Source organism: Pogona vitticeps, chromosome 1 (assembly GCF_051106095.1).
Source record: "Pogona vitticeps strain Pit_001003342236 chromosome 1, PviZW2.1, whole genome shotgun sequence".
In the NCBI taxonomy this organism is placed as follows: Eukaryota; Metazoa; Chordata; class Lepidosauria; order Squamata; family Agamidae; genus Pogona; species Pogona vitticeps.
The window spans coordinates 103,469,514-103,495,265 of NC_135783.1; the positions used below are offsets into that span (position 1 = coordinate 103,469,514).

Genomic DNA, 25,752 nt, shown 5'->3' on the forward strand with positions numbered 1-25,752 from the left:
CCATTCATTCAATGCATTTAATCTACTGTAGTTGGAACTAAACTGAATTTAGTTGACAGAGAGCTAATGTTTACTGGTAGGAAGTATGGGCACTGGAAATGTTCCATTTCAGAAAGAAAATATCCTATTTCTTTGGTTATACAGTAGGCATGGGCTAAAACTTAACATGATCAAGATTTTTCAGAGCAAGCATGTGCACAAATCCAATTATCTGCCAAGAGCATTTCTAGATTACACCCACACAATACCTTGCAGCTTTCACCATCTCAATGGTTTTGAGTCACCTTAGGGACACACTAGTTTCTCACTGTTTTGACAGTAGCTTTTAACGCTGGAATGACTAATGTCTCTGACTCATCATCCTTCAAGGAAGGCATTCCAGCATAGGTACAACACTTGTAAGACCCTTGACACCCTGGGTTACTACAATGACACCACTGGGTAGTTAAACAAGAAAAAAATCATCTGGCAGGAAGCAAAACTCTGATACCCCTTTCATTACGTACAAAAGAATATACATGCAGAGGAAGCCAGGAACCATCGGCTGGCCACAGCCACTGGGTGAGAGGCAGTGGACTGTGGTTGGGCTCCTGCTGGATGCCAGCTCTCTTTCCAGGAGAGCTGCTCAGCCCCCTCTGTGTCTGCAGAACCAGGCCCTGCTGCTCCAGGCTGCCTCATTCCCCTTCAACATCAGCCACCTGGGCTAGGGAGAGAGCTTTTATCCGGAGCTGCCTTTGGGGCCTGACCAGACCAGCGTGCAGAGGAAGCCAGGAACCATCGGCTGGCCACAGCCACTGGGTGAGAGGCAGTGGACTGTGGTTGGGCTCCTGCTGGATGCCAGCTCTCTTTCCAGGAGAGCTGCTCAGCCCCCTCTGTGTCTGCAGAACCAGGCCCTGCTGCTCCAGGCTGCCTCATTCCCCTTCAACATCAGCCACCTGGGCTAGGGAGAGAGCTTTTATCTGGAGCTGCCTTTGGGGCCTGACCAGACCAGCGTGCAGAGGAAGCCAGGAACCATCGGCCGGCCACAGCCACTGGGTGAGAGGCAGTGGACTGTGGCTGGGCCCCTGCTGGATGCCAGCTCTCTTTCCCAGGAGAGCTGCTCAGCCCCCTCTGTGTCTGCAGGACTAGGCCCTGCTGCTCCAGGCTGCCTCATTCATCTCAACATGAGCCACATAACTTTGGGGGGGGGGGGAAGAAGGGGCTTTAGAAATGTTTTATTTTATATATGTTTTAAATGTTTTTAAATTGTTATTAATTGCCATCAATTAAGAAAAGACCCACAGTGGATCTAATGGAACAGGAAGGGGGGAGGGTGTTGGAGGGGGCAGCCATTGAGGTGGTGCTGGGTAGGGGAAGGAATGGCGGTGGGGGTAGGACATGCCTGCGTAGGAGAAGAGAGGTTAGATATCTTACATCTATCCCCTCTTCTAGTTCTACCCCCAACCAGATGGTATCAGGCGACCATATCAGCAAACCCTCGGGCCACACGGTGCTGTTGATGAACGCCAGGTCAGTACAAAATAAAACTGCCCTCATCCATGATGTAATTCTGGATGAGGGGGCTGACCTGGCGTGCATTACTGAGACCTGGGTGGGAGAGGAGGGTGGTGTTCCCCTCTCCCAGCTGTGTCCGCCTGAGTACTCAGTCCAGCACCAAGGTCGCTCGGAGGGTCGGGGAGGGGGAGTTGCTATAGTCTATAGGAGTTCTATCTCCTTGACCAGGCTTCCTATCTCTTTGAGAGGAGGTCTCGAGGGCCTGTATTGTGTGTTGGGCTTGCGAGACAGGTTAGGGATTCTGTTGGTGTACCGCCCACCCTGCTGCGTACCAACAGTCTCCCTGCCTGAGCTGATGGAGGTAGTCTCGGACCTGGTGTTGAGGACTCCCAGGCTGTTGGTGCTGGGGGACCTCAACATTCATGCTGAGGCTCCCTTGATGGGGGCAGCTCAGGACTTCATGGCCGCCATGACAACCATGGGGCTGTCTCAATGTGTCATCGGCCCAATGCATGAGAAGGGCCATACCTTGGACCTGGTTTTCTCAACGGGACTGGAAGATGGTGGTTTGGATGTGGAGGGGCTGGTTGTGACCCCATTGTCATGGTCAGACCACTTCCTGGTCAAGTTTAGTTTATTAGCTTCTTCTTCCCTCTGCAAGGGTGGGGGATCTATTAAGATGATCCGCCCTCGGAGACTTATGGATCCAGATGGATTCCTGAATGCTCTGGGGGATTATCCGTCTGATATGGTCGGCGCTCCTGTCGAAGCTCAGGTCACCCTATGGAATAAGGAGATGACCCGGGCTGTTGACACGATTGCGCCTAAGCGCCCTCTCCCTGCTCGCCGAGCCCAGACAGCCCCTTGGTATACTTCTGAACTGCGGGCGATGAAGCGAGAGGGGAGACGGCTGGAGCGCAGGTGGAGGAAATCCCGCTGGGAGTCCGACCGAACACGACTTAGAGCCCATTATCAGGCCTATTTCGTGGCAATACGGCTGGCGAAACGGCAATATTTCTCCAGCCGTATTGCTTCCTCAGAATGTCGTCCAGCCGAGCTGTTTCGGGTGGTCCAGGATCTTCTTCAACCGGGAAATCCGGTGGAGGTCCTGGACTGCTCATCAGCTCATTGTGATGAGTTTGCCATCCATTTTGAGGAAAAAATCGCTCAGATTCGCAGTGGGTTGGACTCCACAGTTACTGCAGAGTCAGAGGATGTATCCAGCGCACCGTGCTTTGGTCAGGTATTAATGGATGAGTTTCAATTGTTGAGACCTGAGGATGTGGACAGGGTGCTTGGATCTGTCCGTTCTACCACAACTCCGCTCGACCCTTGCCCATCCTGGCTAATTAGAAGATCAGCCAGGGGGGTTCGCACCTGGGTCCAGGAGGCCGTGAACGCCTCTTTGAGAGAGGGAGTGGTCCCTACCACCTTGAAAGAGGCGGTAATTCGACCACTCCTTAAAAAGCCAAACCTGGACCCAAGGCTGGTGGCTAACTACCGACCAGTAGCGAACCTCCCTTATTTGGGCAAAGTGTTGGAGCGGGTTGTGGCTGGGCAACTCCAGGCGCTGCTGGATGAAACTGATTTTCTAGATCCATTTCAATCGGGTTTCAGGCCGGGTTTTGGTACAGAGACTGCCTTGGTCGCCCTGTATGATGACCTTTGCCGGGAGAGAGACAGGGGGAGTGTGACCCTGTTGATACTCCTGGACCTCTCAGCGGCTTTCGACACCATCGACCATGGTGTCCTTCTGGATAGGCTGGCTGGGTTGGGAGTTGGGGGCACTGTTTTACAGTGGTTCCGCTCCTTCCTGGCTGACCGTGTCCAGAGGGTGGTGCTGGGGGACAGTTGCTCTGCCCCATGGCATTCATGTCATGGGGTTCCTCAGGGCTCGATACTGTCCCCCATGCTGTTTAACATCTACATGAAACCGCTGGGAGAGGTCATCAGGAGGTTTGGGCTGAGGAGTCAGCAATATGCTGACGACACTCAGCTCTACCTCTCGTTTTCCACCAATCCAGGTGAGGCGGTTTCTGTGCTGAACTCGTGTCTGGACCTGATAATGGACTGGATGAGGGTCAATAAATTGAAACTCAATCCAGACAAGACGGAAGTGCTGTTAGTGGGTGCTTCGCCAGACAGGCTGGAGGGCCATCTCCCTGCCCTGAATGGGGTTGCACTCCCCCTAAGGGACAGGGTCCGCAGCTTGGGGGTGCTCCTGGACCCCAGTCTAACACTGGAAGCCCAGGTGGACTCGGTGGCCAGGGGCGCCTTCCTCCAGCTGCGGAAACTATACCAGCTACGGCCCTACCTGGACGAGCGGAGTCTCATGACAGTTACACATGCACTGGTAACATCCCGTATAGATTACTGCAATGCGCTTTATGTGGGGCTGCCTTTGAAGACGGTCCGGCGACTGCAGCTGGTCCAGAATCGAGCGGCGCGGCTGGTGAGTGGTGTGGCCACCAGGGAACATATCAAGCCGATTCTGTATAAGTTACATTGGCTACCAGTTGCTGCCCGGGCCCAATTCAAAGTGCTTGTTTTGACATATAAAGCCCTAAACGGCTTGGGCCCTGGATACCTGAAGGACTGCCTCCTTCCATATGAGCCTACCCGGCAGTTAAGATCTAGCCAGGGGGCCCTTTTGAAAGAGCCGTCCCTCAAGGAGGTAAGAGGGACGGCTTGTAGACAAAGGGCCTTTTCGGCAGCTGCCCCCAGACTATGGAATGCCCTCCCGACTGAGATTCGTCTGGCGCCGACACTGATGACATTTCGGCGCCAGGTCAAAACCTTCCTGTTCCAGAAGGCTTTTAACTGAAATAATATTAGCTGTGGGTCCGATGGCAATTTTATATATATTTTAATTGTATTTTAATTGCTACATAACTTTATTGTATTTTAAATGCTGTAAGCCGCCCAGAGACCTTTGGGTAGTGTGGGCGGCATATAAATTAAATAAATAAATAAATAAATAAAATAATAGCAGAGGGTACTCAAGTTGAGCAAAATCACAAAAGTAAGTTTTCAAAGGCCAACTATCTAAATGAACCATTCCAAAGATGCAGAAATATTACTGCAGCTAACTATCTTCCACTACTAAAAGGTAAACTGCTCTTCAAGCTCAGAAAGACACTGATACAACACAAATTAATCCAATGAATAGGTTTTCAGGACAATAATTTCAATATCATTCTAGCCTTCACCACATTCAGTGGGGCCAAATCAGCTTAAACTGTAAGACTCCAGTTATTGATTGTGGGTAAGAAACCCCTACTAGGCTACTCTAAACATTATTACAATCAAGTTTTATTCAACAACTATACTGATAAAAACAGATAACACTCCCCTCCCCAAAAATAGAAGTCTCCCCATCAACCAAGTGCCATCGGAAACATTTAAAACAGATTATTTGATTTTTCCCCAAAATTGTGCAGTGTGGTATGCAGTATTTAACCTGACCATACGCACAAACACATACAAGAAAACAGGCACACAAGAAAAGTTACACTGTTTTTTTAGGTCCTGGCCATTGCACTCGTTATATCTTCCCTGAACACAAGAAGGGGTATTGACCTGGATTTGAAATTGAAATGTACATTTTGTATCTTAAGTCTGCATACTGAACAAACAGGCAAATAATTCCATTTTGTAGTAAACCTTTGCCCTTTTTTCTGTCTTGTAATGATCGCTGCAGCTGAAATCTAAGCCTGGAATAAACTTTAAAGGAAATTGCCAAATTTCATTTTGTTATCTTCCAGGGAAGCATCATGTTATAAAGCAGGGGTCTACAAACTTTCCAGTATGAGGGCCACATCATGTATTTTACACATTTTCAAGGACCAAAAGAAAAAAAACAACAGTTTTACAATGAATGAATAAGTTTCATTTGGATCAACAAAATTGTACATGTATACAATATTAATGTGAATGATGGAACTGCTTGTTTAATAATAATATAATAAAATATAACAGTCTTTAAAATGCAACCACATTTTTGTCATTTTCATTTGTTCTTTTATTTTTATTTTAAATTCATTTATTTTTATCTAGAATGCTTGCACAAACTAACAGGGCTACCTCCTCTACAACTACAGCCTTATTATTGTTACTTTAGGTATGAACCTGCAAATGCCATTAAGAAATAAAAGATTTCAAATCATATCTCTGCAGTAAAAGTTGTGCATGGCACAGTTTCTGAACTGAAATGCCAGGGAGGAACCACTGTGCCATTGTTCATTAGATTTGTTTCCCCATAGTCCTTCCATGCTGGCTTTCAATTGCTATACAGTAGGACCACCATAGCCATAGAATCAGTACGCACAGTTTCACGTATCCACTGCCTGAAAATATTAACTATCCCCAAACAAATGGAGGAACCACAGAGGTGCTGCGGCTTGTCCAAACGTAACACGCAGCAAGGCAGGAAAACGGACCCGTGCAAAGAGAGACAAACCCCACCTGGGAAAGACCTCGTGCCTGTCCTGGCCCCTGTTCTAGCCCCAGCCCCCCACCCCGGCCCTGCAATGTTGAACCCTCTTGAGAGCCTGTCACTCACTAGCTCGCTCGCCCGCCCGCCCTCCAAGCCACCACCACCTCTGGCTTCCCTACTCACTAACCAAGTCACAGCAGCAAGAGCCACCACCATCATAAGCCTCACTGTTACCAGTCCTCTTTCACCCACTGTACCCCCTTTCTTCGGTCTTCACCCCTTGCCAGGCCATGTTTCTCATGGAAACCCGGCCCTCTCACTGCCGCCCCTGCCTCCTCTGCCAAATCTCACAGCAGCTGCAAAAGGGCAGCGATCACAGAGATGGGAGAGGCAGCTGGCTCAGTAAATGCTGAAGTATCATAGAGAGGTAAGTAGGTATTTTCAGAAGGGTTGTACCACGCAGGACTGGGTCAGATAAAAGGGCAAGGCGGGCCAGATGTGGCCCGTGGGCCATAGTTTGGAGACCCCTGTTACAAAGGGACCAAAGAATGGCTAACAATCAAGTAGCAGCAATGTGGTTTAGACAAGAGTGAGGTCACACTCCAGAACAAGTTATCAGGAAACCTAACAGGCTAGAGAAGAATAATTTGGCCTAAGAGAGTCTGGAAATCAGGACACTGGAACACTAAGATGCAAGGTCAAGGGACAAATAAAGAGGAGTCTATTAAGCAATTTCTCCTACAGACAAGCTGCCAAAGAGCCAAGCTTAGGAGAACTCATTCGGCTCCTGTGCCAGTGGATCTGTTCAGGACTGACAGGCTGATGTTTTCCTTCTCATTAGTTTTGAAAGGAATACTGTGGAGCAGCAAAACGCCACTTACTAAGGTTCCAGTGGCATACAGCTGCTTGTTAAGAGTTCTCAGTTTGGGTCCACTGACTCCTTACATAAAGAGGCAAATAAGCCCAAGATCTCATTCTGTTTTCCAAAACTCACTATCAGTAAACACTCATCATTCTCGGGGGGCAATGTTTCTCAGTCTTAAGTCCCCAGATTTTCTTGGACTAAAACTCCCAAAAGCCTTCACCACAAGCTGTGCTATCCAGGATTTCTGGGAGTTGTAGTGCAATAACATCAAGGAACCCAAGGCTAGGAAACACTTTGTAAAGGGAATATATAATCAGCAGACACAACGAGAATAACTACAAGATTTAATACAAAAGAAGGATTTTTGCTCATCCATAACATTTGCTGGGGGACTCACTAAAGCAAATATCTGTTCCACTCTACTTATTGATAGATACAGTAAATGAAAGTTATCAGAGGGATAGTAAATTAGACTGACCTGAGAACAGTGCTGTGTACTGCAGTAGTCACATGATCATCCACCATACTGGACGTATTCAACCCACTCTTTGCATTGTGCCAGTTTGCTTGTTTAAACCCACTTTTAAGCTTCTTCGTTAATTTTAAACTGGTCAATTAAGTATGTTAGTACAATACCTGTCCAGTGTATGCAAAGTCCAGAGCTTGCTTTAAACCTATGCTTGTGATGCCATGTAAATTCACCTCATCTGCACCGCTTTCAACCATACAAAGACTGAACATTGCCTAAGGAAAGAAACAAAACAGTTGTCTATATTAAAATTATTGTTACAGTGATATGTTAAAACTACCCTTCATCTACATGGATACCAGGCAGTGTACACACACAATCAAATACAAATAGAATAAAGCCCAGAGGTTTGTAAATCACAGAATCATGAAGTTGGAAGAGGCCTATAAGGCCATTGAATCCAGCCCCCTGCTCAATGCAGGAATACGAATCCAAGGATATCTGAAGCATAGAACTTCCCATTATTATTATTATTACTACTACGATCATCATCATCAGGCACAGTGGATCAAAACTTTAAAAACATTGACTGGTATTATATAACCGATACAAGTTTGAACCTAAAACATAAGGATCTGTTAAATATCAATGCAGTAAATATGCTGTTCCCAACACTGTTGGGTTTTTGTTGCTCTGATTATGCTATTTCTAAAATCTGCAACTGCTTATAGTACTGTGTGAAATTATTATTATTATTATTATTATTATTATTATTATTATTATTATTATTATTATTATTATTATTGTTGTTGTTGTTGTTGTTGTTGTTGTTGTTGTTGTTGTTGTTGTTGTTGTTGTCGTCGTCATCATCATCATCATCTGATTCCCTATTGACATTTACATATTAATAAGTCAGATCTAGATTTGTTCTCCACAATAAGAAAGAGATAAATAATGATCTCGAAGATTCCTCCCTCCCGCTTAGCGCCCTGAGTCTCCTGCTGAATGGGTTCCAGAGAGACTGAGGACTCTCTAGTGCAGAAAGAAAAAAGCCACTGGGGAACATTGCCTTTCTACCGCTTTCCTCCAGTAGGCAGCATTCGCTAGAATTTCCTAGTGTCCTTTGTGAATGACAGACTGATGAATTCATTGGCTTCGGTCCCAATCAATATGCTATCTACTCTAGGGACCAATTCTATTAGTTTCACATTATATCCTGAACTATGAAAACAGTGACTGGCCTTTGAAGAGTCCATCCATTAGCATTTCACAAACTTGCCCCATGATCTTCATCTCAACTTCAGCACCCTGTCTGCAATAAAGAGATAACAGAACTAGTCCGTCTAGTAGGGCTGTTGTTTCTGTGGCTCTTAAAATTTTAAGATCTTCAGGGGAAGCTCTTCTCTCAGTTCTACCACTCTCACAGCAACATCTGATGAGGACATGGGAAATGACCTTCTTAATGGAAACTCCAGGGCTGTGGAATGGTCTCCCTCAGGTGGCTACATTAACTCCCTTCCCTTCCATCCTTCAGGGGACATTCCTTTTTAAACAGGCTTTTTACAACTGAATTAGGCAATGAAGAATTCTTGATTTTAGAATGCTGCACATTATTATCATTATTATTGTTATTTTAAGGTGTTTCTAAAGTGTTTTAACTAGTCTAAACTAGTTGTTTCAACATAATTACATGTTTGTATTTAAATGTAATAATTTACTGTATTTTAATTGGCTTGTTTTTTAATAATTTGTGAGCTGCCTTGGGTCCCTTTGATGAGAAACGTAACATAAAAGCAAAACAAAAATAAAACAAAATCAATCCAATAAAATGGGGCTTCTAAGAGGACATTGTAGGCATACAAGTCACAGCTATGTAGACAGTTCCAAGGGGATCTACTGTTCTCACACAATCACTGTTTACACCAATTCCCAGCTAGACCGTGGGCCTGCCAGCAACACCACATCTCTGAGGCAATGACGTGGGAACCACTGTATGTATAAAGTTTGAACAAATCTTTAATTTTGACTTCATGAAATCAATTTACAAGTATAATGCAACGGTAATTATTAAGAGACACATTTTAAGGATAAATAAATATTTCAAAAGAGAACATGCTAATTTTCTGAAGAAAGAGCTACCTACAATCCCTTGCATTGCTATAGAAAACATACAAGGCTTGCCAGAAGCTACATGATCAGCAAATACAGTTTAAGAACTTCATAACCCCAATCATGACATCTGTTCAACAATCTCCTTTTGCCCTTTGTTACCAAGGTCAACATTAGAGCTGACATGAAGATCAATGTTAAGCACCAAAGTAGAGACCACTATTCTTTTTTTTCTTCTTAAACTTAATGTAATCATGGCCTGTCAAGCACTGTGCCAGCTTTCTTTCCTTCTCTGTGCAAGGTGAATCTATCAAGTTTTGGTAAATCAGGTTTATCATACTTATGCTTAATCAGAGAACATATTAATGAATACCAAGATGTTCTTCATATTATAGATAAAAGTTAAAATACTTTCCTTTGCATATTTTACCACAGGATAAACCATTGTTATGTGTGGGTTTTATTTTACTACAGATGCTTAAGTAGCAATTAGTATTACACAATTCAGATATAAAGAGTTGGAAAAAAAATTCCTGGAAGAAAGGGTGAGGATACAGGAGATAATGTGGCAAAATATCACATAGTACGTCCCATCCTGTATTCATTAGCTCTCTCTTGGACTCTTCTGAATAAACATTAATTAATAAACTATGATTCTAACAAAAAAATATCAAGCACAGATTAATGAAAACGTATTCTAGTGGCATTTTTTTACACAAAAGCCTCTTATTCAGGTAAGGGAAGCAGCAAACAACTATCTTATTTAGACCTAAAGACAGAGTTGTACAGTACTTCCAATGCGTGCAGTAACTACATGCATTCTTATCTGGCTCATCCAGCAATCTAGCATTTTAAGCAATCACCTCAGCGTTGGACTAATGCAATTACAGTACTTGATCTTTGTTTTGTTACTTAAAAAAAAAGGTGGACAGCCATCATACCATGTACTTTCCAGATCATATTGTCAAGATTTATTTTGTCACAGAAAGGATAAAGAGTAACCATCAGAAGATTCCAAAACACGGTGATAAGGCAGCAAAGAAATGGAACTGGGTAGGTAGTATCAACGAACAGAAGCATTTCTGTGGTCATAGAAACATATATGTTTGATGTGGACTTCACCTTGTCTATCAACATTCATAATAGATATGGAACAAAGTTTGGGACTGAAAGTAGCAAGGGAATTACAATCTAGAGATAGCTATGTAAATTCCAAAGAGGAGGAAAGAAAAGCTGTTAGAGGAAAGAAGAGGAGCCAGTAGTAAACACTAGAAAAAGGAAACAGAATTAGGGTGACATTAGATGGCAGCCATATAGAAATGAAGGAATAAAAGGGGAGGATTCAGGAGCCAAGAAGGAGAATGCCATTACTATCATGTTATAATGTCCATCAAAATGAGTGAGAAAGAAATCAGACCTCTATTAGAAAAGACAGAAGAATATAACATATTGAAATCTACATCACACAGAGACCAAGATTTTTTTTACAAAGAAAGTCATAATCGATTAAAAGCAGGTTTTTGTCTATAGAAGGGCAAAGTTGCACAGAGATTTATTTATTTATTTAATTTATATGCCGCCCACTCTACCCAGAGGTCTCTGGGCGGCTTACAATGGACAACAAATGGAAGGGACATTTGCAGGCTTGAAAAATGCACTCGTCCACTCATCCATGACAAGTGAAAAATGCTGCTTGACAAGTCACAGCTTTCTCCCTGACTGCCTCCTTCCCCTCCGCCTATCTCTCGCTCTCTAATCCTGCAGTCCTCCACTCCCCGCTCCCATTGCAGAAGTAAAAACTGCCCTCTTCTCGCGAGAAGAGAGTTTGAGCAGGACATAGAGATATAGCTCTGCAGGAGAATGTAGAGTAGTCCCATGCTGGAGAATATGGAGATTCCCTGCCCCCAATTTCAACCGAACGAGGACAAATCTTGGGGTGGGAGGGAACAGTGGCTCCTTAAGAGGCTGGGTGCTTTTGCTTTCAGTTTTATTTTTGCTAGAGACATTCAAGAGAAAGGAATTCAAAAAAACAAGCTTCATGACCCCACAGGCATGCAGGTAATAAAGCAACCCAAGTCTGAGGGTATAAATCAGTGGTTCCTAATCCGAATAAATTGCAAGGCTATAGTCATGCTGACTGGTGAAATTTTTGACTGACTGGTGAGACATTCTAAAAATTTTAAAGCCCTGGACATTTGGGATGTGGTTGGGTGAGGAGCTGGAATTTACAGAGATAAGTTCAAAGAGAATGAGGTAGAAGAGGAGAAGGAAACTTCAATGATGAAAAATAGTGAGGTAGCTGATGAATTAAATAGGGAATAGTAAAGGGGGGAAATAATTGAAACACTGATTGCAACATCCAATCTATATCAAGATGCAACATTATCTGTATACACGTCAAATTATTAAATTCCACTTCGTTTCTTTTCCAACGCAAATGGTTTATAAAGGCAAACAATCTTCAAATAGTTATTTACAAGGTAAAGGTAAAGGTAAAGGTTCCCCTTGACAATTTTTGTCCAGTCGTGTCCGACTCTAGGGGGCGGCGCTCATCCCGCTCTTCAAGCCATAGAGCCAGCGTTTGTCCGAAGACAATCTTTCCGTGGTCACATGGCCAGTGTGATTTAGACACGGAACGCTGTTTACCTTCCCACCGAGATGGTACCTATTTATCTACTTGCATTTGCATGCTTTCGAACCGCTAGGTTGGCGGGAGCTGGGACAGGCGACAGGAGCTCACTCCGTCGCGTGGATTCGATCTTACGACTGCTTGGTCTTCTGACCCTGCAGCACAGGCTTCTGCGGTTTAGCCCACAGCGCCACCACGTCCCCTAGTTATTTACAACATCGTTCTAATTCAGAAATAAATACCCCAGTTTTGATGGCATCTACTGTATTCTTATGTATTAACTGATTGTTAAAACATTAAGCAACAAGGAAAGCAAAACACATCTTTCCTCTATCATATCCAAAAATCTACTAAGCCCAACTGAACAGTAAACAGGAGTTCCTCACAACTTTCTCGTTTGGGTAATGTTTGTGGAAGAACCTCAACAACACATCACTGGCACAAGTCATCCCCATACAAATACTGCTATTTTATCTAGCCAGGCAACATATGCTTGGGAAATCTTCACCCACACCCACAGAGTTCCTTCACACGTGCAGTTTCTGGAGCAGCTTGTGAAAAAGCCACAGGAAAATTACTCCCACACCCCTGCTGGTAAGCAAAAGATCAGCACTGAGACATAGGCTGTATTCAAGCAAACACTGTAAATGCTGACTGAAATGATGAAGGCAACATATGGTGATCCTACTAGCACAACAACTAGTCATTTGGATGTTCAGTCATTTCACAGATGCCATGCAAGATCAAAGACTGTCTCCAGGCTCAACCAAAGATTGCATACTTTCATCCAGAGGTAGTATCACTGAGACCTTTTACAAAATTATGCAATTGAAGCTCATCAAAATCACAACACAAATGGCAACTAATATAGCAACAGCACACTAACATAGTTTGAAACAATAAATTTTAAGAATGGCAAATGTAATTACTCTTGGTCAATAAGACAGTTCTGAGGATACTCACTGGAATGAAATTGTCTTCACAACCCACCTCAGAGCAAGCAGTAATGAGATCTCTCCAGATCCCCATAACTGAAACAATCTACCATATGTCCACCAGCCACTGTATGTGAAAGAGGTCCTCAGAAGGAAAATGAAGTGTAAGCGCAACTCCTTTAATTCTTGAACTGCCACCAGTTCTTGGAGCACACTCAAGTGGCAAACATGATCCTTTGCTTTAACCTGCAGCCCAGTTACAGTAGGTTGAACTCTTATCAGCTCTGAAGAAAACAGGACAGCCCTATTCTTCATATTCTGAGTCAATAATTGTCAAAATATCATTCAGAATCTTCACACATCAAAGAAAATGTTAAGCAAACCTTTTAAACCTAGGAAACATTTAAAACTGTCTTCTAGCTTTCTCAATACTACATTTGTCTCTCCCACACATTTACCTATACTTTTCACGCATTCATATAACAAAATTTACCCCAGTAAATCCTGACCTAGATAAAATCCAAAAGACTATTGTCCTATACAAGACCTAAACCAGGTTACAGTTATGCTGAACTCCCAAAGTCTCAGAACATCTGCCTTCCCAGACCATGATGAAAACCAAAAATTAAAGAAGGGGGAAAAAAAAAACGGTTCCATTCAGTGCTGCCAATTAAAAACCTACTGTTGACCTAATACTGGCCAAAGCAAGAACTGTAACCTGAATAACGCTGCAAAGTAAAGGTGCAACTAAAAAGCTGCAAAGTAAAGGTGCAACAAAACAGCTAGGAAGTATGGCTTGATCCTCTGTGATTTGCAGTTTATCAAATTGGGTTTCCATGGGTGAAATGACTGTAGCTGTCCAGACGACAATTTGCAGGAGTTAGTAGGGGCAGAGGCGGAAGCTGTCTTAACATGCTAACAAGATACTAACTGGCAATTTCCATGCTCTTTTTAAATTGTTTTACTAATTGTCCAATGTTGTTTGAAAAACATGGTGTTTTCCAGTGCCGACTTGAAACCCTTTAAAAAAATAACTGTCTGGAGACTAGGGAACCGACACTCCCATAAGCACCCCTTTGCATCAGATCAGGCAATTACGCAGGGAAGAAAACAGAAAGATGTCAACCCAATCAGAACAAATTTAAACCACCCCTGCCAACTGACATAAGGCTTCATATAGGGAAGGCCATTGTGGAATCATCAAAAGTGCAGCCACAGACCTAAATGACTGAGCTATCCAGCAGTTCTTTAACTGAACTTTGTATCTTGCTGCCACAAAGTTTTAAATTCTAATTCATCAGTTCCCAATCTAATGTAAATCACAGGGTAAATGTGGTCACCCCTCAAGCGAGTTCAACTGCATTGCTTTTACATTAAAAAAAGTCTTCTATATGTTGTCTCTTGCCAATAACTGCATGTCACACAGAATAAATGGCCACACAATATGCACTAAATGAAGCATATGTGTGATATCAGATGATAGACTGCTAATGTAGGATAGGATTTTCCTGCTGAAATATGTAGTTAGATCATGATCTTTGTTCACACTAGCAAAAACAAATAACAATGATTGTTACAGTACTTTGTTTTTAGGTTTATAGTGATCTAAAAGTATAACTGCATCAAGTTTCCAACACAAATATAATAATAACAATGTATTAACTTACTCTGAAGTAGTCACTGCATGCTGCTAGTACTGCTTTGTGGGCATGGAACTTTTGCTCTTCTGCAATGAGAGTTATATCACAGAGTATTCCGTCGCTTCTTTGCTGGTTCAGAGCAGCCAAAACAGCATCATTATGAGAACTGGACTGGCAAAGCCTCTGACCAGTCAGCATATCCTGAATACTGAAAAATTATGAAGGAAGGATTAAATCCAAGAGCATCAAAATACAGAATTACTCCATTTATAATTAGCCCATTCAAGCATTGTCACAATCCTGTATATGCAAGCAAAAGTGCCAAGTGTGCAGTACTGCCAAGTGTGCACAGAGTTATGGTCTTAATTTATTATTTTTCCTTCTCTTCATGACTATAACTTCATGCTGCAGAACAGTTTGGAACAAATATTACCCTGGCCCACTAGATAATGGTGGATTTAAATCTTCTGTGGAGAATCATTACTGATATTTCCAATATACTGTACTTGGGGATTAAGCTCTATTCCATTGGTGCAACCTAACTTCTGTAAAATGAAAAAGCAGCTTCCTGGTCTACACAGCTATTCCAAAGATGTATAAATAAGCAAATCATTGTTTAGGTAGGCCTAAACAACCAACAACAAAACGAATATTCCCAACTAGCCTGACAGACATTCCATTAATCTAAATGGGGGAGGGGAGGGAACCACACACCTAAATAGCTTGTGGAAGGAGCAGCTACTCTTCAGTATTCCTTGTGTTTGATACAGAAGTTACTGGATGACAATATGAATGGAGAGGGAGGGAAAGTATGGAGCATCAAGTGCTGTTAGATAATAACTATTACAGGACATGCTACAGGGATTCACTTCCAAAAGCATACAGGCTTTTTACAGATGTTGTTTAACCACACTTCCAGCTCAATTCTCCTATACACAGAAAAGACGCTTTATTAATTAGTCATTGGAGTCAGGAAATAAACTGCAATTAAAAAATATACACACACTATTTGTGATGTGTACCTGACCATGTATCTCTAGCCTCTTAAAGAGCATATCCTCAGATACCTTATTTGCTTTTTGGGGAGAAAATACCCAGAGATGTGAGATACTGAAAGCTTTAAAGCCATTCCTAATTTCTACATGCACATAACACTGTTGCTGCATATTTGGAATTTTGTTGTTTACTTGTTAAGTTGTGTCCGACTCTTCCTGACCCCATGGACCAGAGCACGCAAGGCCCTCCTGTCTTCCACTGCCTCCCGGAGTTGGGTCAAATATCTGGAATTATTTATACTTTAACATAAGGTCTGTGCACTGGGTTTCTTTTCCATTCATGTTATAATCCAATTATTTCCAGTAATTATTTTATTATATATTTGAAATATAATAAGAGGCAGAGGGCTGAAACATTTGAACTCTAATAGCAGAAAAATTCATTGAGCAGACGATTTGGGAGAAATGATTTTCATGTTTTTGCAATCCTTGTGAGCCTTGCTAAACACAGAAGGGTTAATGTCTTGAAGTTCTGGAATAGCTTTCTAATTATAGTACTGGCTTCTCCTCATAATCTGTTAAATTACCACTGCCAACTCCTGTCAACACCTTTTGCTGAAACATAAGTATGCACATGCTAGATAAAACAACATAAATAATCTTATAAACACAAAGAATATTTCAGTGTAAACAGAGGGCACATTAAGATCGAAAGTACAGTCTGCATATTGATTATACTGGCCAGAGATGTCAGGAGTTGCAATTCCACACACAGGAAAGGTATCTGATTGTGTAAAACTATTATTCAGAACCCAAACCTATACTGGAACCCATATTTAAATTACATTGCTCATCTTCCTCCTAATCCATGTTTACATACACATATGGACAACATAATGAATTGGAAACCTGTTGGCAAGTTAGGTGCCAGATGAAAAATCTTTTACCATTAAATAGCCACAGTCCTGTGAACTGAGTCACCTCTTCTAGACATGACAAAGGACTAGCAGGAAGGAGTGTTTTAACCTTTTGTGTTTCTTTCAGAAGAGACACATATGTGTTCAGAATCACATGCAAAATGAATACACAGCTATCACACTGATTATCTGTTAATGTTACTTCCTTCTCATCTATGAGTTGTTGTCATTCTGATAATGTCTAATAAAATCAAATTTCTTCTGCCAGACTTCTCCAACCTAATTATTTTCTGGATATATTGAACTACAAATGATGGGAACTGTAGCCCAACACATCTGAAGGGCCCCAGGTTTAAGAAAAGTGCCTTAGTTCCTGACCATACCAGCCAAATGTACCCCAGATAGACTCCAGTTAGACTGCTGCTTAAATTTCCCGTCACGTGGCACATGGCCATGATCGAACTGTTTTCCTGGCCAGTGATGTATCCATGGTTTATTTCCCCCTCTGAGGATTGCTTTCTTTTGTACCTATATAGTATCTGCGCCCTCCTCACCAGTACAGCATGTGTGCACGTCCCTGTCGATTCTTTCCCACTCCAGCAGCAGCAGCAGCACACCTGGAGCTGGGGGCACCTTTGTCACCAGGAGTGGCAGTGGCGGAAATGGAGCCTTAAAGCCTGCGCTCTCTCCTCCGCCTCTGCCCACGAGACCTGCCTCTTCCTTTCTTTGAAGAGACAAGTGGGAAGCTAGCGCAACTTGCCTGCTTGCCTGCCTGCCTGTCTCCTAACCTTGGGGCAGCGGCAGCAACCACGGCCACCACAGCTGTCGGTCTGGTTCTGTCACCCTTTCCTAGCACCACAGTCAGTCTCTGTGCGCGCTCTCTCTCTCCTTTTTTCCTTGCTGGCGGAGATTTGCAGGAAGCAGCAGCTGTAGTCAAGCTGGAGCTCCCCAAACAGACCCGCAAGAAAGCCTCCAGGGAGTGGGGGTGGTTGAGATACAATGGCCTCGTCCTCCTTCCCCACCTCTTGGCTTCTGGGACGGTGAAGGACCTTTTCAAGTAGTGCACATCTCATGCCCCAGATGCACACACAGAGGCACTCTGCCTCCTGACTAGGTTCTTGCCCGCTCCCGTGAGGGGTCAATACCGTGGTGAAGGGGGTTGAGAGAGAGAAAATGTAAGAGACAATATTGGTGGCTGCCTTCCCTGGGGACATAGCATGGATGTAGGCAGCAATACCGCTTTAACCAGGAAGAAATGAATCTGTAACATTAAAACAAATGAGAACGTTCACCGAGGTATATATACCGTTTGACTGTGATTCAGTACAACAGAGGTATGGAAAGTATCATTAGAACTGGGGTAAAGTGGGGTCTTGACTTGAGAACTTAATCCATATTGGAAGGCGGTTCTCAAGTCAAAAGGTTCTCAGGTCAAATCTGCATTTCCCATAGGAATGCACTGAAAACCATTTGATCCGTATCTGCTCTTTTCCGTCCATAGAAACTAATGGGAAGCTGCTATTCTGCCTTCGACCACTAGAGGGGGATATTTTGTTTCTTTTTTTTTCTTAGGTCAAGAAAGGTTCAGGGAAGGCAGGGAAAATACAGTTCAGGCAGTACAGTACCCGAAGACTGTCTCCCAATCCACTCTCTAAACGCTGGGAGGAGTGAGGAAGCAGACAGGCACCCTTTTCACTGGCCAACAGTTAACTGAAAGTTCAAATTTTGCACTTTCCCTGCCTCCCACGTGGGTTTTTTTCAGTTCTTAACTCAAATCTAAGTATGTAAGTCAAGTCAATATTTTCCTATGAGAGTGGTTCTTAAGTCAAAATGTTCTTAACTCAAGCCGTTCTTAAGTCAAGACCCCACTGTATTTTGAGCTGGTGTAATCAGGCCCTCAATCGACTAAATTGGGTTTTAATTGTTCTTCTAATCTTTAACTACTGCCATCTACAACCTAACTGTACCCAATGTTTAAATATCAACCTGGCACTTGATCTATGAAGATCGACATAATGCTACTGGTGGCGCTGGAGGTCTCCTGGCAGTAACTTCATGGGCTCCAAGGCCCCACAGGGCTTAGCAAAAGGAGGGGGAAGCAGCGAGCACAGAGCTGCAGGGGCCCTTTGCTCACTTTGCTCTTTGCTCGCTGCTTTCCCCCTCCTTTTGCTAAGCCCCGTGGGGCTTAGCAAGTGGAGGGGAAAAGCAGCAATCAAAGCATGGCAGGATCGCTTTGATCCCTTCCCCCCTCCACTTGTTTTTGTTCTCTCCTCAGCTTACTTCCATGTATAAGACCACCCCTAATTTTTAGTCTAAAGGTTTTAGACAAAAGTATTCTTATACAGTACATGGAAAAATACAGTACTTTTGTTTGTCCTTGGGTGACTGACAGTGGCTCCCCAGCAGGCCCATCATCTCCCTCCTGCACCCCAGGAGACTGAGTTTATGGCACTAGTACCCTGATGACAGTCAGTTCAGTGCTTTCCTCAAGGTGGGAGACTGTGGAAACAAGCAGAGTCCGAGACTAGGCTTGGCGCCCTTCAAAAAAGACGCAGCTTGTGGAGGCTGCTTCTGAGGGAGACTCTTTCATTTCTCATGCTGGCCTTTGTGCTGCCAATACCTCAACCGAGCATCTCAGACACAAAGGAACTGGAGTCTTCTATGGGGCAGGTATATGAGGCCTCTCTTCCTTGGCCTCAGCCCCTTGCCTCAAGGAAGTCATTGTTCATTTTGCTAACAGTCATCCTCCACGACTCATGCCATCTCACTCACTGCATAGTACAGGGGTTCCATCTCTTCTGTTGCTGAACCCAAGGTTTCCGCCTCCTCTGCTGACTTCCTCCACCTTCCTTTAGTCCAGCTGACAGGCCCTCCTCTCTCTTCCTTTCAGGTGTGTCTCATCCCCAGGTTTTCCAGAGACACCTGGGTTTCCTGAAAAAACAAAACTACCACCCTGCCCAGACTTGGGGGGGGGGCTGCTGCGGTCCACTCAGGGCACTGGTGGGAACCCCCTGACAAACGTTTCCTCACTAACAGGAAGACTGGTACTTTGTCTAAATATGTTTAACATGCAAACAAGTTAGGGAACTACAGGCTGAAATCCCACTGAGTAGCTACACTTGTGTAACTGAATGTTATACAAGCAGTAGCTGTAATAGCACCAAGTGGGTGCTATTAACAAAGCAGTTATGTAGGCTCACTGCACAATTGGTTGCAACAGAAATAATGCAACAGATAGCGCAAACTTTGCTGCCTACGTGTAACACCCAGCAAAGTCATCCCTTCACAACTTTATATCATGCCGAGACATACAGGATTCTGGTCACAGATGGAGTAAGCATAGTTATGCATGCATTTTTTACAAAGGAATGTTAAAAGGGGAAAAATAATGAAAATGTTTCAGAACTGCAAAAACAAGTCCTCCCAGATACAAGACAGTATGGCGATTCTGATGGAACTTTCATGCATGCAGTTTGCCCATACTGCCATTCTCCAGGCTAGTATTCATCAAATAGATGTATGCTTAAGGAACACTGGCTGGGACAGCACTCATGAACTTTACCTGAGGCACACTTCAGACGGCATCCTTCCACTTGAGCCTTCTGAACCTCTGGCTTCTTAAAAACGTGCAGGAAATGCAGCACACATTCCAGCTACACAGAAAGACAAAACAAACTCAGTTACAAACATCTGTTGCCTCCACCAGAAAACAAGCTGCTACTACTAATAATAATAAAAAAGCAGACTAGATAATTTCACAACAAGAGTGAATAGATTTACAGCTGCAAGAACTCAAAGAAATGCAGCTATCAGTAAATAACACATTTTTCAGACTACAAGCAAGGAGCAAAAAGCAGCATGTAGAAAGTTATGCAACTGCCTGGGTGCCACATAGATGCTAAGTGCAAGGTTAAAGGAGAAAATGGCTGTGTGTAATATGCAACCAAAATATCAAGCCTCAAAACCTATGAGGGTTTTTCCTAAAAAAGAAAAAAATCTGAAAAACAAGACACATTCCATACATGACACACATTTTGCATTGCGGATACCATGCCCATTCCACCATGCTTCCACAAACCCCTGGAGCACAAATCTTGAGAGCAGAGGTTCTCACTTTGAGCTGTTCTACGGTATTTAATGGTACACAGCTTCCTTAAATGTGTTCTAGCAATTCAGGAAATTTTGCAGTGATTCTATAGCTTGAGGTCTGGACAGTAACTGCCTGCTAAAAAGGGAAGGAATGCAGGGATAAGGAACACAGGAGGCAAATGTAACACTCAGTTACATCAACAGAAACTAGTGTTCAGATCAAGGGAAATAATGGTACCATTCTATTATTTCCAGACCTCAACATCAGATCAGGGCACCACAGCTTAAAAGTATATCGACCAGCTGGAATGTATCCAGAAGAGCGGGATCAAGATAGTAAAAAGCATGGAAATCAAGCCCTATGAGGAATGGCTGAGGGTGCTGGGTATGTTCAGCCTGGAGAAGTGAAGACTGAGAGGTGATATGATAGCCATCTTCAAATGTATGAAGGGCTATCACAAGGAAGATGGAGCAGGTTTGTGTTCTATAGCTACAGACCCAAAGTAATGGATTTGCTTTAAGAGGAGGAGATTTTTTCTATATATTAGAAATAACTTCTTAGCAACAAGAGCTGTTTGACAGAAGAATCCACTCCTGTGGAGGGTGGTAGACTTTCCTTTGTTGGTGATTTTTCAAGAGAGATTAGATGGCCACATGTCAGGGATGCTTTAGCATTGGATTTCCTGCTTTAGCTGAGGTTGGACTTGAACACCCTTGGGTTCTCTTCCAGCTTTATTTACAGTTCTATGAAAGTATTGCTCTAAGTTGCCTTACACTAACTCAAATCATACAGGACTACCACAGAACTCATAGTCTAAATAATTGGTTTCCCCAGTTTGTTTTACAACCTATATCCAGCTTTTGGGCATTAAGGTTCAAGAAGCAGACCCAAAAAGCTGTCAAAAAATCTTTAGGGAGATTTCTCACAGACTGATATTGTCATCTAATTTAGGAAGACTATATAACAGGGCTGAAAGGGGACAAGAGCAAAATAGAACCAAAGCAAAGTGATGTAATCTATCAGCAATTGCTCCCTGATGAGCTTTACTAATCAAGATACACCTACTGGTGTTATTATGAAGCTTCTCTACATCTAAAGATGGAACAATCTTTCCAGCTGCTCTTGTTTTCTATGTTTCAGAGCAGAAGTCTTTTAGAACTAATATCTTAAGAAAAAATCCAGTAATTGTATTGACTCTGTAAACCCCCCCCCCCCAAAAAAAGCCTTGAAGCAATATTCCAAAGACATTTTCTGCATGGGGAATACTTCCATGGGCATCCTATGTAAAAGCAACTAAAAGCAATGTACCCTTTATTTGTACATTGAGCAAAACTCTAGTTCATCTGTATGTACGAACCACCAAAGGGACACAAGTACAGGCTGGTATAGGGAAAAGGTTGTGCTTACCCAGAGCTCAAAAGGCTGCTCCTTCTTTTGTTGTGCACATGATGGATGCCAAGACTGCTTCTCCTGGCTGGGCCAATCAGTAACGTGGGAGAGCAAGGCTCCCAGAGCTGCACAGGGAAGGGTAGTTCCCTCTCTGGTTCATCTGGGAAACACAAACACACTCCCCTGGGACATCATTCAGTCTCTTTCTTTGTGCAATCTATCCCCCCTCTCCATTATTCTGTGCTTGATTCTGCATATGTCACTGTGTTCATTTCTTCACAATTAGATCATGTTACTTGTCAATACCTTATTATAAGCAACCAAGGTGTTAGGTTATATCTAGTTTTGCAGACAAGTGGCACTTGCACACTTGTTTCCTTCTACATGAGAATGCCCTTAAAGGATCTAACAGAGGAAAACTTTTCAGGACTTGCCCAATTTGGGGACTACTGGACTGGCCCCACCACTAGGTGGAAGGAAACCATGCACTGCCTCATGGCCCTGTGGCTTCCCCCATACTATAATCCCCCAGTTTCTTTCAGTTTGTGTGTTAAGGTTAGGGGCACATCAGTCAGCATGTAGGTCATCTTCAATGCTGTGTCAAGCACTCCAGCTGAAACTGACACAGCTATGCTCATGATCCACTCCAGCAGTGGTTACCAGCCTTGGGTCCCCAGACATTCTTGAACTAAACCCCCAGAAATCCTGGCCAGCACAGCTAGGATTCTGGAAGTTCTAGTCTAAGAACATCTGGGGACCCAAGGTTGGGAACCATTGCATTATAACTGGAGCTGTTAGCTTTTGTGCCTGCAAACTGTCCCCACCTTAACCCAAGATTCACAAACATGTGAACCTACAAATGCATTTAATTGTTCCTAATCTGCCCCTTTGTTTCCCCCCTCAATCATCGTTTGATTTTTTTTTTACATACATGAGATTAGCACTAGATCACCTTAGTATTTTATCACTAGTTTTGATATACTAGTTTAGCAATTAGCCTTGTGTGTTTCAAATACAAACCCTCCATCAGGGTAAACATACTACCTCAACTTGTGTTAGTGCATATGTAGACACCCCCACACACTCAAATTAGAACTAACAAAGTGAAAATGAAAATCATCCTCAAGCATTATGAGACTAACTTATTTTAAAATTAGTTGGTTTCCCAGAAGACAAGGTGGCCACTCAGCGAATTTATTCTGTGAGTATGTGACCTTCATCAGCCATTGTCCAAACACTTTACAGTATTTATATCACGAGGCAAGTAATTCTGATAATATGTTATGCTGCAAAGCAAACACCAAAGGGTTCACTCCTAAGTGCAGGTTTTTGGGTTATATATCAGTGCTTTACCAAAAAAAAAAAAAAAGACACCACCACACACAACTACTACAACTTCTCAGAACTAGTAGCTCAAGTACTGCATTCTAATGCTAATTATTGATAGTGTCAGCAGGACTAGCAATTACTTTCTCAATAAACCCAGGCATTATCATGTAGGATATTTGGTTCCAGCTGCTTTGATCTACCAGGAGTGGTGAGCAAACACTGCTGTGGAAAGGGTATGCTGACTTCAAAAGCACATTCCGCTCCAGGAAGGACATTATGACCAGATTAAAGCTACCATCCCACAGGCACAGCACATCCTATGAAACAACAACACTGAGCCATTTCAGACTTTCCAAATGACTGAGAGCTACTGTGAAGGTAATTTGTTAAGAAATGAAGTGTGTTTCATGCTAAAAAATAAATAATTAATTAAATATTGTTTTGTTTTTTTAATCCTTTGCTTCAGTTACATTACTTGTGAACATAATATGTCTCATAGGCATTTTATTCTCCTGGGCACATTATGGAGAGATTTAGAAGCAAAGAAATAGGAGGAGAAGGAAACTAATATAATTTGGAGGGATTTTCTTAAGTGCACTGTTGGTGCTGCATCCATGAACTGAAGAACAAAACAAAGTAAATTTTCTTAATGTTCAGAATGAATGTTGAGAAATTTATATACATTTAAGTACCGTATTTTTCGCTCCATAAGACGCACCTTTCCATAAGACGCACCAATTTTTTAGGAAAAAACAGGAAAATATTATGTTTTCTTCGCTCCATAAGACGCACAGACTTTCCACCACCACCCCGTTTTGTGGGGGAAAGTGCGTCTTAAGGTGCGAAAAATACAGTATATCTGAACCCTTGCAAATGGCCCCTGAGTTCAAACTTTTGCAAAAGCTTGTACTGGATATGATTGGTTGGTTGCTTTATTGGAAAGTGTTAATTAAAAAGCCAGGACTCTTTGTCTCCATTTATTCCACAAAAAGCAGACTGACAGAAAATATTTCAGACATAACAAGGACATCAGCCTAATATCAAATGTTTGGGGCTCGTCAGCCATGGACGGCAGCCCATCTAGGAGAAGGAAAACTCTGATTTCAAACCTCCACTGCCTTGTGGTTATATCCACTCATGGAAAAGGCTTCAGGAGTTAACCTAGAGGCAAAATCCAGAGCTGGAGTCCCGAAGGCAGTTCATGTTGTTCTGGCAACTCCTGCCATGTTGCTGGAACCAGTTGTATTGGCTCTTGCCTTTCCATTGGACCATTTCAGCAACATGGAGAGGGGGGGAATCTGCTGCTTGGGTAACAGTCTATTCTCCATATTACTTTACCTAGGCTTCATGCTCTGGAGGGGACACTCCTCGATTCAGAGCATGTTACCATAGTCTCTCGAGACTGAAGGATGCCTATGCTATGGTATGCTACTCTTTTTATGTAACACTTTGAATAGACCTCAACAGATGGGAAACCCTGACATCTGAGCGTTCAGCCTGGAGGCAGGCACTGCATCATGGCCTCTCCCAATTTGAAGCGACCCTTGCCCAGCAGGCCGAGGCAAAGAGGAAATCACAAAAGCAGCAAAACCAGGGAGCTGGACAGGGGACAGATTGGATTTGTCTTCAGTGTGGAAGGGATTGTCACTCTCGAATTGGCCTCCTCAGCCACACTAGACGCTGTTCCAAGTCCTCCATACAGAGCACGCTACCATAGTCTTTCGAGACTGAAGGATGCCTAAAGCAACTTTATTGCCTGATGACCCTACAGTTTAAAAACATGGATAACAGTTCACAAAACCTGCTAACACAATAAACGTTAGAAGTGGAAACAGTATGGACGCGAGAATGATGGTGGTGGTGGTGAGTGTCAATTCTGACTTATAGTGCATCTTTTCAGGGTAGAGAGTACTCAGAGGTAGTTTACCATTCCCTTCTCCTGAGAGTGACTTGGGACTGTGTGGCTTGCCCAAGGCTCTCCTGGGACACACAGTGTGGACTTAAACTCCCAACCTTTGGCTCCGCAGATATATAACTCACTAAGCTATCCAGCCAGGTTGCACTCTTCCACTGATTACTTATGAACATCTCAAATGCATGGTGATAAGACATGGCCTTTGTCTAATTTCTCAGTTTCAAATATCTTTATAAGCTGATGATGTTTAAGATTATCAGAACCAAGGAAAAGCCATAGTAGATGATCCAGCAGTTAGTGCATTCCATAATGAAACAGATACCTATGAGAAGCCCTCAAGCAAGACATCAATGCAATAACACACTCCTCCTCATGCTCCCAGCAACTGATATACAGAAGCATACTGCCTCAGGGACTGGACAGGGTACATATATTCATCATGACAAGCAGCACCTAAGAGCTCCTTGTTCCATGAATTTGTTCAACCCTCTTTTAAATCCAGCCAAACTGGCAGCCATCACTAGCCCAGTGCTAGAAATCA

The 25,752-nt window shown here is 43.1% G+C and overlaps 1 protein-coding gene across 10 annotated transcripts in view; it reads right to left on the reverse strand.

The window, feature by feature from the left end:
- KLHL32 (kelch like family member 32) overlaps positions 1–25,752 on the reverse strand; it is a 114,228-nt gene that overhangs the window by 68,593 nt on the left and 19,883 nt on the right. For 6 of the 10 annotated variants that reach the window (XR_013538524.1, XR_013538523.1, XR_013538522.1 and 3 more), the window contains exons 3-6: positions 21,986–22,127; positions 20,051–20,141; positions 14,604–14,784; positions 7,431–7,538 (exon numbers count right to left, since the gene is read on the reverse strand). Coding sequence is in view for 7 of the 10 variants with exons in the window: in XM_078380307.1 (XP_078236433.1) it covers positions 7,431–7,538; positions 14,604–14,784; positions 20,051–20,073 (312 nt within the window). In the remaining 3 variants the exon portion in view is untranslated. Of the gene's footprint in view, positions 1–7,430; positions 7,539–14,603; positions 14,785–20,050; positions 20,142–21,985; positions 24,709–25,752 lie in introns of those variants that run through there. The other 4 variants (XM_078380308.1, XM_078380316.1, XM_072998546.2 and 1 more) reach the window with 2 other exon arrangements.